The sequence below is a fragment of the Meleagris gallopavo genome, chromosome 6 (assembly GCF_905368555.1).
Source record: "Meleagris gallopavo chromosome 6, MGAL_WU_HG_1.1, whole genome shotgun sequence".
Taxonomy (NCBI): Eukaryota; Metazoa; Chordata; class Aves; order Galliformes; family Phasianidae; genus Meleagris; species Meleagris gallopavo.
In genome coordinates this window covers 26,525,589-26,538,698 of record NC_139409.1, presented here as the reverse complement: position 1 = coordinate 26,538,698, position 13,110 = coordinate 26,525,589, and the positions used below count along the sequence as shown (strand labels likewise).

Below are 13,110 nucleotides of genomic sequence, written 5' to 3'. Positions count from 1 at the left end.
TAGGATAAAGTATGCCCTAAACAAACACCTTTCTTTCTATAGACAAGAAAAATATCTAGAGGTGTACAGATCAGACATGAATACCTAATTTTTAGAGGCTGAATACTGGATAAAATGAATCCTGATTGTTGTGCCTGTGTTACACTGAAAAAAAGCGTGGTGCTGCTAATAGAAAAGCATTAGGCATGTGGAAAGCTTTCCTTTGGGAAGTAAACAAAAAGCCATGTGGAGTGGAAAGGTACACTAAGCTCAAGCCAAAGCTCTCAAAGTGAGTATGGATTTTCTAACACACAACAGATTGCTATAGCTACTCATACTTTCAGTCGGAAGGTCATTTGAAAGGGAAGAAATAAAAAAAACATATTGTTTCTGCTCTGTTCAGAATGGGCTGGGTGAGGTAAGAGTGAAGAGCATATCCAGAGTCAAGTGCACTGGTACTCCTGATGTGCAAGACCTGCTTTATGCAGGCACGTGTGCTCGGCTCCACTGAGCGCAGAAGGAGAAAGCACTGTGGCTTCAAACTGGCAGATTCTACGTACCCTGTGCAGAGGATAAGTGAATGCACAAGGAAAAATAAGTGATTTAGGTCAGAGCAGAGCAACCATTAATACAGGATCTTTGTGTTCCTGCTACCTTTCTGAAAACAAAACAAAACAACAAAAAAAAAAACAACAACAAACAAACAACAACAACAACAACAAACACACAAGCATTTATATGCAAAAAGATTGTGCGCAGACAAGTCATACCCTTAGTGACCCTCAGGATAATCTCAGAATTATAGAAAAGGGGTTAGCAAAAATTAAAAAACTCTCATCAGAGCCTTCTCCAAAGATTTCTGTTTATTTGTTCATTTAAACAAACAAAAAAAATCCAGCAGCTTAGACATTTTACAAACACAGGCTTTTCAACAGGATAGAAGAAACCCTGCATTTGATTTACATTATATATCATCACTGCCTAGAAAATGTGCTTGGATAATCACAAGATTTGAAATTACATATGAAAGCAACTAAGGATAGTCATATCCATGCTTCTATTCTCTGCGTATGTCCTCTCCTACAACTGCTACTTCCTACGTATTGCTGTGCTGACACTGATAGAGAACTCTGCTTGCTGTGCGTGAGATCTACAAGTTCATGAGAGCTGATTTGCAAATGCTAATGACTGCAGTTTTTAACTTAAGAAGAATTTTCAAAGGTTTCCACTTGAAACAGTGAGTTCACGCCATTTCATTTCAATAAACAAAATTAACACTGAAAGGGAAAAGGCAGTGAAACACAATAAGCCTATTTTTTACTTATTTACATTCACTTCTAATACGTATTTTTATTTAATGTGGTAAAAGGCAAAGTTAATACTCAGTGCCAAGTTTCAGACAAGTGTGAAATTTCAAGGCTTATTAGATTATTAAGCTCTTGAAACAAGGATTTATGATTGTAGAAGAAATGCTGACACAACCTGAACTCTGAGCAGTGGTAATGTTGCCACAATAGCAATTTGTGTGAACAGCCCAGATTGCCTTGTCCTAGTAAACTGAAGGATTTAAAACAGAGCAGAAAGTTCCAAAGCATTGTATTTCTAGTGCTCTAATGTTTGCAGTCAGGTTCGGGTTCAAATGATGTGAAAACATGGATCTGTTTATATATTCCAGAGTTACACCCACAGAACAGAATCCTAGAGAAATTCTCGCAAATGGGGCCTGCAAGGGTACAAGTAGAAGTGCATGTAGGTGTGTGTGCCTACAGAGATTATGTATGTAATCAACACATTAAGCTCCACAATGCTGAAAATAATAAATTGTTGTGAATGTGTAAGGTGGGAAGTGCATTTTACATGGATTATCTGCCCTACTTCCTGTTCTTATTTTTGGAAAGCAATCAGCTCTTCGTGAGAACTCAGCACCATGCTGAGCCACCCTGGGGCTTTTCATGGCCCAGCCCATCACTTTGCATTATCATCTGCTAGCAGCCACATCCTGAGGTGACTGATTCATTACAGTCAAGAGAGGCAGATAGAGCAGGAGACCCACTGAATCCCGAGGTCTGAAGTCACTGTGAGATACTTTCCTCACCGTACCGTGCAAAATCAGGCTAGCTTTTCCACCAGACATTTTTGTTACTGACTACTCCAAATGAAAGGTGATACATTATTTAAACTCAAGATCTCTGTTAGAAAACTTTCATGTGCTTGCTCTGGAAGACCATACAGTCACTGCAATTGAATTCAAACATAAAACCAAATATTTTTTTACTACTTTTGCTTAACAGCTATAGTCAAATGCAAACAATAATCAGATAGAGACGACTGGCTTTATGAATATTTATTTACTGATAAATATGAAATCAATTATTATTTGCAGCTATGGAAATATTTTTTTGTTTTTTTTTCTGAAGCTGCAGCTCATGGAGTCAGACAATACAACACATTGAACTTTCATTTTTAAACTCTCAAATGTATTATCATTGAAACAATATGATTTCCTAATGTCCTGCTTCTGAACACACACTTACAAGAAATTCAGAGTTGAAATTACTGTTACACTCTTTCTTTTCTGTTTTATCATGGTTCTTTAGCAGGAATAAAATGCCCTGATCTCTCAGTGGGTAGGGGCACCAAACTGCAGCCCTGGCCTCCAGCATTCACTCCAGGGCTTTACAAGTAAATGACCCAGGTTGAAGTATTAGTTTTCAAGCTGCAGCACACAGCTGAGTCTTCGTACAGACTCTTTTCCAACAACTCCTGTCCTGATTACAGCAAGAGCAGGACATAAGGAAATGCTGTACATGAGTTACATGAGACAGTGGCAGAAATGCAGCTGCTGCACCATACTGCTGTCCCTGCCAGTCCTATCGCAGCACCAAATGAGGGAAGCGTATTGATGCGGCAATAGGAGATCTGTCAGAAAGCATCAGTGTGCCACAGTCTGAGAGTCTCCTTTATCTCCAGCCTAACATGAGTGATTACAGCTGAATTGCAGAAGTTTTAAATGTACAAGTCAATTTTCTGAGCTAATTAAAATGAGGGAGGCCAGTAGTCCCAAGGTTAGCATAATTCAGCTCCTACACAAAACAAATTTTTATTTAAGAAAAAAAAAAAAAAAGAATATATATCCCCAATTCAAATAGAAATTCATTAGGTGTAGTTCAATGGAAATAGTAATAGTTCCATAGATTGACATTTAACTTATGCCAATTATGATATAACAAGAACAAAACAAAGATAAACTGTTTGCGGGGACATTGTTACATGAATCTATTTTTCCCAAAGAATCAAAATTATCTTTGAGAAAACATGTTGGCCCACAGAAGCACCTCAGATGGCCAGATAAAATATACATGATGGATATATAAATTCGGTATTACCATTTAAAACTGTGGAGACCTTATGCTGGCCGTCTGAGGACTGCATCTTGGAGATCACCATGAAACCAGTGCCCAGAAACACCAGTGGCCCACATGTATGGCAATATCCAATAGTTAGAAGGCCAGTGGAGTTCAGCTAATGTTAGAAACAAGGATATATTTAGAATTTTTCCTTCTGTTATCTTCATCCACATTAGACCAGCTTTACTAAAAGACTGTTTTTAGCTAAACAAGTCAGAGGTGAACACTCTTTCCTGACCCTCTTGCCCCACAAACTGATCTCTATGACACCCAACACAGAGACGCTTCAACATCAAAGCCTGCCTTTCAGGGCAAATGACATTGGCAAAGAAAGAGATGGAAATGCTGCAGTCTGAAAGAAATTATTTTTGTTTATCATTCATAAAATGGTAACAGAATATTAGTGCCAGGGCTGCAGGACTAGTGGCTGTTCTGGACCACCTCACAGCACCAGGCTTCGTGCCTTCACCTTGTCTGAACCAGACTCCTGCAGTTTTTGGAAGCAACCTCAGACACGGCAGCTGGTATGCCAGCCAGTGTCCCTACACCCACAGGCCTACCCTCTGTCAACTTGACCGGAGATGAATGAGTGATTAGGTGGCTTTCTTAAATAGGGTATTGTTTCATTCAGTAATAGGAAAGATTTACAACCAATTAAGCAGCCTAGAAGTATATGTTACCCTTAGCTTTCAGTATCTTGAACAACTAGTGAGGTCCAACAGTTTCAAACACTCCCCTCCTGCATGCCCCCCAGCTAACAAGTGCACCGAGCCTCCCCTGGGATGGGATCCTGGACAGGCTGATCTTGAGAGCGGCAACCCTGCCACGGCAGTGGTGTTGGAACTAAATGGCTTTTAAGGTCCCCTCCAACTTAAACCATTCTATGATGATTCCCATTTCTTTTCTAACATTCAGTATTTTGTCTTCAGCTCCTCTGTCTGGAGGAGCAGCTGTGTAAATATAGCTGGAACTAAGAAGGGGTAACCTTGATGGCTCAAGGATTAGCATCTTACCTTCCTGAGCTGTTTACAAGCGGGCACTTAGTCTGGAAGCACAGTCTGGCCTCCTTGCCTCAATTCTCAAATGTTGGGCTTGCCTTTCAATAAATTCAACATATGAAAAGTGAATGAATGTGCAGTCAGCTTGGCCAGGCAGTGAACATGCCATACCTCAACATCAGTCACAGTGAAACAGGAGCTGACAAGGTACAATGCTCCTATATCTAGCTTGCTCCAGATATTTTGCTCTTTTTTTTCCCCCTCCCTTTTTCCCAGTTTGATCTTGGGAACTGCATTTTTACTTCATTACAACTGATTTAAGAGGACTACCTAACACTTCCAAGAAGGGTACCCTAGCAGCTGTGCACTACATCTTAATTTTGTTCTCAAATAGGAGGGAACAATGTAGCCCGTATGGTAACACCAGAAGTTATCCCATTGTGAAGTTCAGCTGCATATTTCCCTTCTGTTTCAAAACACGCATGGTTTATCCATACAGTTCTACAGCACTGCATTGCTTCTAAAAATAACCACAGCCGGCAAAATCCTGTGAGAGGGACAGGGCTTCACATCCATAGATCAGTCAGGAATCTAACAAAATGCTTTCCTCATTGCCCAGACTAAACGCACACAAGACCATGCTCATAGCTCCCCAGACATCCCTTCCTGCAGCAACAGCAGTGGCTTTGGCTCAGGAACATGAGACTGCTAGCTCCCAGAGCATGGCCGTGAGTTGTGACCCTCTCAGATGAGTCACACCACAGTGACAACAATGCTCCAAAAAGCACTCCGCCATTCCTAGATTTCCCTCTCAAAACAAGCCAAAGGAACATAGCATTATGAGCAGGCACTTATTAACCTCCCTGAACTAAGCCTGCATTCTACCTATGCATGGTATACTCAGACTGCCTACATTTTTCACACTCTCCCGTATGAATTCCTTCTTTATAGTATCAATGCAGCATCAGATTCTCCTTAGAAGCCACGAATTGCACTCTCTTCAGCCAAGTTTCAGCCAGCTGTTAATTAACACCCTGCTTTTTCGTAAACAACTGACCCAAGACAAAGGCAGATGCCATCACACAGCCTTGTTGGGACCTGGAAGGGTTCATCAGCCACTGACAGCTGCTTGCCATTCTGTGAGCACCCCAGCACAGGCAGCAGCCCCTGCAGAACTAGAGGCTGCACCAGGGAGCATCTCACCAAGGCAGCTCAAGGAGCAGGGGTTGAACACTGCTTGCCACATGGAAAGGATCAACAAAAGGTGAAAATTTGGAGAGAAACTTTTCATCCATCACTTTGCTGGAGAAAACACTATTCTTATTTTTCAAGTGTAAACATTTGAAACATTCAGTCCAACAACTTACTTCAGTTGAAAGGGTTGAAAGTCAATATACAGTTATGCAGCTAGAAAACAGAAACCAGACCCTGAACACAAGCCAATTTTAAATGATTTTATATCCATACACAGTTGAGGCAATGGCATAACAACCTTTGTAATTCCACAACGACAGCATTAAGAAAAGAAGAGCTTATGGCTTGTTTCTAACAGTGCTGCACCAACCTAAATGCAATCCTGTGCCTTCTTGAGGTAGAAGTTTCAGGTGCTTACCATGGCCAGTACCTTGATGAAAAGAGTATCATTTGAAACATATTTTAGCAACATTTAGAAGATGGCATAACTTCACCACTGTAACAAAATTACATCTACTTGTTCTCTCAAAGATTTTCTACACACACCAGTAATGTGTTAAATGCTCTACTGCAATCACTGATTTCTTCATGACTGGGAACTGTCATAGTAATGCAGAACATAATTTTGGAGGTACCACTACAATCACATTTGACTTCTTTACTCAGGAGTTACTGTAATATTACAGCCAAGTTGTTCCAGCACAGGTACAGGTAGATCTTCAATGTAACTCACCTCCCATTTGCTGTTTCCTCCTCCAAAGCCAGTGTCAAACACTACGCAATAACAAGCAAGTCACTCGAAGAACACACCTTCTCCACCTTCTCTGACCATTTCCTCCAAAGAGAAGCGTTGGGTAAAGATCAGTCATGTCTTTGTAGTTAAAATCATGCACTGAAGTTATTATACGTACAGGAGTACAAGGACACTGTCACTGGTTAAAGACTAGCATGTTCAATATGCAGAACAAAATGCAATTGGCTTTTTTTGGGTGGGTTGCCTTTTCAACTATTCCCAGTAAAAATTTAATGAACATTTGAAGTAATAATTACTTTGTATTTTCTAGTTTGCATTCTGGGTACAATAAATAAATAAATAAATAAATAAATAATCAAACCAACCTGTCACATCAGCTTCCTTAACCTAACAGTGCTATCACATGATAGGAAGAAAAGCGTTAGCTAGATGATACCAATTGTTTGCATCCTAGATTCACAGGGCTAAAGAATAAGCACCTCTTTCTCAAGATCCACTGTGAGCAACCTACATTTTGATGAACCATCAGTGATGTGAAAGAACTGTGAGACAGATTTGGACATTCTTATTCAAATTTAAAATTTGATTTGTAGGTTTCTAAATGAGATGCGTCCTGACTTCATTAGAGGCCTAAAACTAATCAGAAACTTCAATTTTTCCATCTTCTGCTCCCTGCCACAGAATCTGAGGAGAAAATTCACCGAAGGTTTAAGTATACGTGAATCCTTCGGATAGCTTCAGACATTTGAGCTTGTATATACAAAAATCAGTACAACCTGTGCATACACAATAAATGCCCAACATTATCTGTCCAATACTATACATAACACAAGAAAGGTTCATCTATATAAAGTCTTTTTCAAACTATGCAGGACCCATCACTACAGAAAGGAGTTAGCACAGTTAATATTTCTTCTATGAGCATACAGATGCATCACTGATTTAAAGGTGTTAATGAGGTACCTACAGTTTATAAGACTGGAACATTTTTGACCCTTAGCACATCTGTAAGATTTTGGCTTTCAACAGAAATGGTTCTATTGTAAATAGGATCAAAATGTGCACAGAGGTTGAGGAGAATATATCACTGCAGCACAAGTCAGACACCTTCTCTGTAGACTTGTTTTGAATTGTTTATTGAGGTTTAAGAAGTCATCCACATTTCTATAAATATAGACATTACTTGAGTAAGTGACTTACAATGTCACCAGTGCAGGTACATATATAACCAACATACAAAAGCTCCACTGGAAGCTACTTCAGTTTATTCAAAAAGGACTAAGATGTATTAAAAAAAAAAAACAAACAAAAAAAAGAAAACAGCTGTCACTTTCATTTATTGAAGACACTAAAGTGCATTTTTGGTTACCTTCTGGACAAACAGCTGCTGGTTAAAAAATTTGATTTCTTTTTTTTCCTAAAACATATTTAAGTTATATTGATTGACATTCAGGTTTGTAGCTGTCATCCCCCTGATACATGGCAGCATGTAATAAAGTGTTTTATTACATTGCTGGTTGAGTAAGAGGAGGAAATAGATTTTTTTTTTTTTTAAATTATTTAATGTTTCCAACGAAAGTTTAAAGAGAATCTAACATTCTGATGAATTTTTACAGCACCACTAAAGTTAGTCCTAAAAATCCAGGCTCTGTTATAGCCCTTTTAGTTGCTAACCAAGTATCTAAAGAGTCACTTGAAGCTCTGTACCAGTAAGAAAAACTACCCTCCCTTTTCTGTCAAGCACTATCCTGCCCAGTTAACACTGTTTGCACACTCTGTAAACAAGAACAGCTTAAAGCATAATTAAAGCAGAACACAGGCCCATCTTGAAAATCTTCTTCCCCAACTCCCTCCCTCCCAGTAGTGTCAAATGTTTTGAGTGTATAAAGCATTATTACATTCCTAACCACAAAATACTTTAATAAGAGTCACGATAAAAAAAAAAAGCATACGTTGAAGTGACATAGCAATACCACTTTAATAAAATGGGGTATTTTGGGGAGATACAAGAAGTGCTCTGCTAAGTTTAACTTCATCTTTACTTCATTATGATTTATTTTTATTGCCAAAAAAGTCCTAACAGAGCAAACATGTTGCGATTACTAGAACCACAACAGCCTAAGTTGTTCTTTACAGCTCCTTTACTGCAATTAATTTACTTTTAATTGGATAGATCAAGGACATAATACTCATCATTCAAAAATAAATTACTAATTTTGAGTATTAGCTTAAGTCTGATTTAATGCATAAGGATGAATAGCTACCTCTAAAAAATAAAAAACCTTACATATGAAAAACATGCTGTATATTGGGAAATCACTTTTCCATGCTTCAATGTGCTGTTTACATTTTTTTAACTCGTCAAAAAAGTCTCTTCAATCAGTTGAAAAATCCACAGCACATAAGCTTCAAGTATCTGAACTGAACATGAGTCAATTTCAAAAAGTGCCAAATTAAAAAAAACACCCTACACATGTAGCCAAGCTTCCATAGAAATCCCCAAACAAGATAAAAAACAGCCTCTTGAAATAATGGGTTACTAGCTTCATACATGTTTTTAAAGCTGTATAATGTTCACCTAAACACTCCACTTACGAGCATTAGAAGTTTAAAAACACAGAACACCTTCAATGCAAATCGCTTGCAGAGGCACCCTCAAACGTAGGAGTACAACACTAAGCAGAAAACCTTCGTCTTATTTGGCTATTCAGACATCCATGTCACATATACCCACCCATCCATCCATTTCCTGATAGTATTACATCATCTATTAGGGCTTCTGAAATAATGCAGAGCCATAAACTCAGAAGAGACTATTTAAAAAAAAATAAAAGTTCCATGAGCACACTGCCTTCCACAAGGCAAGGTTGTGCAACTGATTGTTCAACGTAACTAAGCTTAACGGCATCCAAACAAGCAGGCCTGGGTTTGGAAGCTGTCTTATGTCAAATTTTGACCACGTAACTACTCTAAAATAGAAAGGTCAAAACAGAACTCATCTCTTCTTTTTCTGCTGCCTCAACATTTTCCTTCGCTTAATTATCATATCGTATAGCTTTTCCAGTCCCTCTTTGAGTCCATCTCCGATGATTGCACAGGTTGGCTGCAAATGCCAGGGAGTCGAAGAACTCAGCTCGCTCATCGCTAACATCTTCTCGATTTCAGAAAGAGAGAGAGAGTTTCTCAAGTCCTGCTTGTTAGCGACTATAAGGACAGGCACTCCTTGATTTTCAGATATCCGCGTGATTTTGTGAAGTTCCGTTTTGGCCTCCTCCATTCTCTCGACGTCGACAGAGTCCACCACAAACACAATACCATCGGTGCACCTCGTGTACGACTTCCACAGCGGCCGCAGCTTCTCCTGGCCGCCCACATCCCAGAAGTGGAACGTGACCGTTTTCGAGTTGCCCAGCGTCACTTTGATTTTCTCCGTATTAAACCCTTTCGTGGGGACGGTGTTGACGAACTCATTGAACTGCAGCCTGTACAGCACGGTCGTCTTCCCAGCGGAATCCAGCCCCAAGATCACGATATGGAAGCACTGAAAAGAAGGCAGGCTGGACAGGATCGGCGTCTGATCCGAGAGTCCATTCCCCATCGCCGGGCGGCGAGGTGACAGCGCGCTGCCGCTGCCACTACCACGGGCGGGGTCCAACGGCCGCGCTCGGCTCCAATCCTGCGGCGACAAACGCAGCGTTACCCCCGCCTGACCCGGCCCGGAGCTGTCGCCGCCACCGCCCCAACCGCGGGCAGCGAGACAGTAACCGCTCCCCGCCCAGCCCGGCCCTGCGGGCTCTGCAGCCCCGCAACGCTGCGGTGGCCGCTACCGACACTGCAGCGCGGCGGGCACCCGCATTCTCTACCGCATGCCGCCACTACCGCCGCCGCCGCCCCCAACCCTGCCCCTCCGGCCTACCGCTCGGCCCCGGCCCTCAGCGCAGCAAGGCTAAAGCCGCCAGCGCCTCCATGCCGCGCACCTCCGTGCCGCCAACGCCGCTGCCGCCGCCACTACGACTCCCAAACCTCTGGCAGGGGAGCAGCGCCCAGCCCGCGCCTAGCACCGCTCGCCCCGCCCCGCGCCCCTCATTGGTCTCTCAGCGCGGCGGAGGCGGGGATAAAAGCGTGCTCCGCCTCGCCTATTGGCTGGCGGCTCCGGCCAGTCATCGCGGACCCTGTTTCAGCACCCTCAGCCCACGAACAGGGAGGTGAAGCGCTGCGGGCCTTCGCGGTCGCTCTGTACTCTCCACCCACGGTGCGCGGGCGGTGGCAGCAATCTCACCGCTTCTCTTCAACTACACAAGCCCATGGGTTGCGGCTGCTGTCACTCAAGCCGGCGCCCCGCCCTAAGCAGTTGAGAAGCGGTTCGGTGGCGCCTCACAGTGCGCGGCCTGCTCCTCGCACCGGAGCTCACCTTGCGCCACCCGGGGGGAAACCCGTTAGCAGCGCTCGGCCCGGCAGCCGTAAGGCGCCCTCGCGGTGGGTGGGTAGGTGGATGGGGTTGCAGCTCCGCTCCGCTCGCTTGGCCTTTGCGTCACCCCGTCCTGCTGCCGGCCACTCCCGTGGCGCCGCGCGCCCCCCGTCGCCTAGCAACGTGCTGCACGCGCAGCCCCCCCAACCCACTTCCCCCCCACGGGGAGCCTCGTGGGACTCCCCACGTGACCCGCCGCCCCGCCCCCCTGAGGGCGGCCGCCATGTTGAGGCCTGGGTTTCCTCACGGCGTGGTGCAGTGGCGGGCTGGGTGATACGTTAGAGCCTAGGCAGAATGTGCCCAGCGCTTACGGGTTCATTGATGTAGTTGCAGAAAAGGAGGACTGTTTAAGGATGCTCTGGCAATCCCGTATTCCTCCTCTGAAAACACCGCGGTTTATATTTTAAATTGCAGCTGTGATGCGTAAAAGAGCAAAGTTGTATAGCAGAGTGTTGTAAGCATTAGAAGTGCCAGTGTGCTGCGGACACACGTGGTTCAATGGTATTAGTGTGCTAAAACACCCGTTACAATCCTGTTTAAAATAACAACAGTTTCACGTTCTGTTCAAAATAGCACATGGAGCTTAGGCAGAAAAGCATCAGTAGAACTTGGCCTTGGTTATTTCATGGACAGTGCTCAGTAATTTGAAAGTGCTGGAAGCCAGATAAAAACACCTTGTTAAGGAATATTGCCACAAATAATGGGTTTATTCATAAAACCTGACCATCTGAAATAAATCAAATTGACCTTTATTTCCACCTATTTATTTCCACCTGTTTACTTATTTTTATTTAATCAATCTGAAGGTACTATAGCCTTTGAAACCTCAAACCGCTTTCACGTAGCATTATAATAACCATCTGTAATGAATTCCACAAGGAAAACATGGGCTAGCTACTACCCTTATTAGAGATATTCCAATTTTTAACATGAAATGCAGTAATGCTGCCTTTATCTATTGTCTTGTTGAAAAAGGCAATACGTAATAAGGTATTTCAGTGCCCTGGAAAAAGGAATGATGTAGAACCAATGATTTTCTACAGCATAGCATATCTGATATCTTAAAAGATTATATGTGGTTGTTTTGGTTTTTTTTTTTTTGAAGAAGAAGAATTTTGTGACATCAGGACGATAATTAAATGATTAAGATTAGAGAGGAAGACTGTCTATAGCAAACTGAGTGTATCTGTGTTTGTAAATATGTACATGAAAATGATCCACCATCTAAAAATTAATTGGAGAAGTCAATTGTTCTGTTTCTCTTTCCCTACATTTAATTTATTTTATTCACCTGTTATAACTTGCTGTAAACTGAATTATGAACTCTCTGGGGCAGGTACTATTCTTCATTGTGAGTCTTCTTAGTGTTTAGTGCCTTGATCTTAATTAATGCCTGTAGGCATTACTGCAAAACAGCTATTAAATAGCAATCTAAGTTGATCAGCTCCTCCTATACACTTCGTGCTTCTTTAGAAGTCAAACGTGCAGACTGGGCAGGTGTTCTAGGTGTTATGGAGTAATAGTATCTAAATTAATGGGAGGGTAAGAAAGCTGACACATTCTGCCTTTGATAATTGAAGTTGATGGTGAAGCACGGCTTTGATTATCCTGTAGAAACTTAGACTGAGGAAAGTCTGGCAAGAAGTACATTTATTACCTTTTCTAGTATGTAGTTGAATTGGTCTCTTATTTAAACAAGTGACAATAATTGCAAAGTACATTTATGAGGAAACTGAACAGGAAAAGTATTAAGCTAAGCCTGTCATACAAAATAACAAATAACCTAGTTTTAGTGTTGGGATGTTTCACATACTGATCATTAGCTTTTCACTTCATATCTACCATGTGTACTATGAGTTTTGTTCTGACTCATTAAGAGAATGATGTTACTGCCAGGTACTGCTGGCTACTTACGGCTGGCATACGGTAATGGGATCCCAACACCTCTGTCTTGTGACACATCAATAGTCACAAAGAATGAATTCTTACTGTGTGAAAGCCAAGCAATGTGTATAAAATAAAATCAACTGTGTTTCAGTATAATGATATGACACACCTAGATGAGAGAGAAAAATAAATAATACTTTAAAAGTGTAGCTTAGTTGTACATGTTCAAAAATTGAACCTATTTCTCTTCTGTTATGTCCTAAATCTAAGATTAAAATGTACTGTTTTGAAGTGGCATTCTTTGTTTCTAAAAGATCTGGTTTCTGCTTAAAATATTATAGCAGTTTTATCATAGGTTTTGAAAATAAGCCATTTCATTGTTACTGTTTACAAATTGGAAAACATGAAGTTCTGCTCTTGAGA

General features: G+C 41.7%; 1 protein-coding gene across 3 annotated transcripts; it reads right to left on the bottom strand.

The window, feature by feature from the left end:
- Positions 1–7,452: 7,452 nt before the first annotated feature.
- ARL4A (ARF like GTPase 4A) lies at positions 7,453–10,768 on the bottom strand. Of its 3 annotated transcripts, none has more exons than XM_085227513.1 (2): positions 10,744–10,768; positions 7,453–10,008 (listed from the first exon to the last, which is right to left on the bottom strand). In XM_085227513.1, the coding sequence occupies exon 2, from the start codon at positions 9,928–9,930 to the stop codon at positions 9,328–9,330; it is 603 nt and encodes a 200-aa protein (XP_085083639.1). In that variant the 5' UTR covers positions 9,931–10,008; positions 10,744–10,768; the 3' UTR covers positions 7,453–9,327. The 3 variants fall into 3 exon arrangements, with proteins under 3 accessions (XP_085083639.1, XP_085083638.1, XP_085083637.1); XM_085227512.1 differs by lacking the exon at positions 10,744–10,768 and adding an exon at positions 10,310–10,437; XM_085227511.1 differs by lacking the exon at positions 10,744–10,768 and adding an exon at positions 10,249–10,402.
- Positions 10,769–13,110: the final 2,342 nt, after the last annotated feature.

Excerpts from the sequence above, each read along its gene's own strand:
- ARL4A (XM_085227513.1), bottom strand. The coding sequence starts at position 9,930 with ATGGGGAATGGACTCTCGGATCAGACGCCGATCCTGTCCAGCCTGCCT.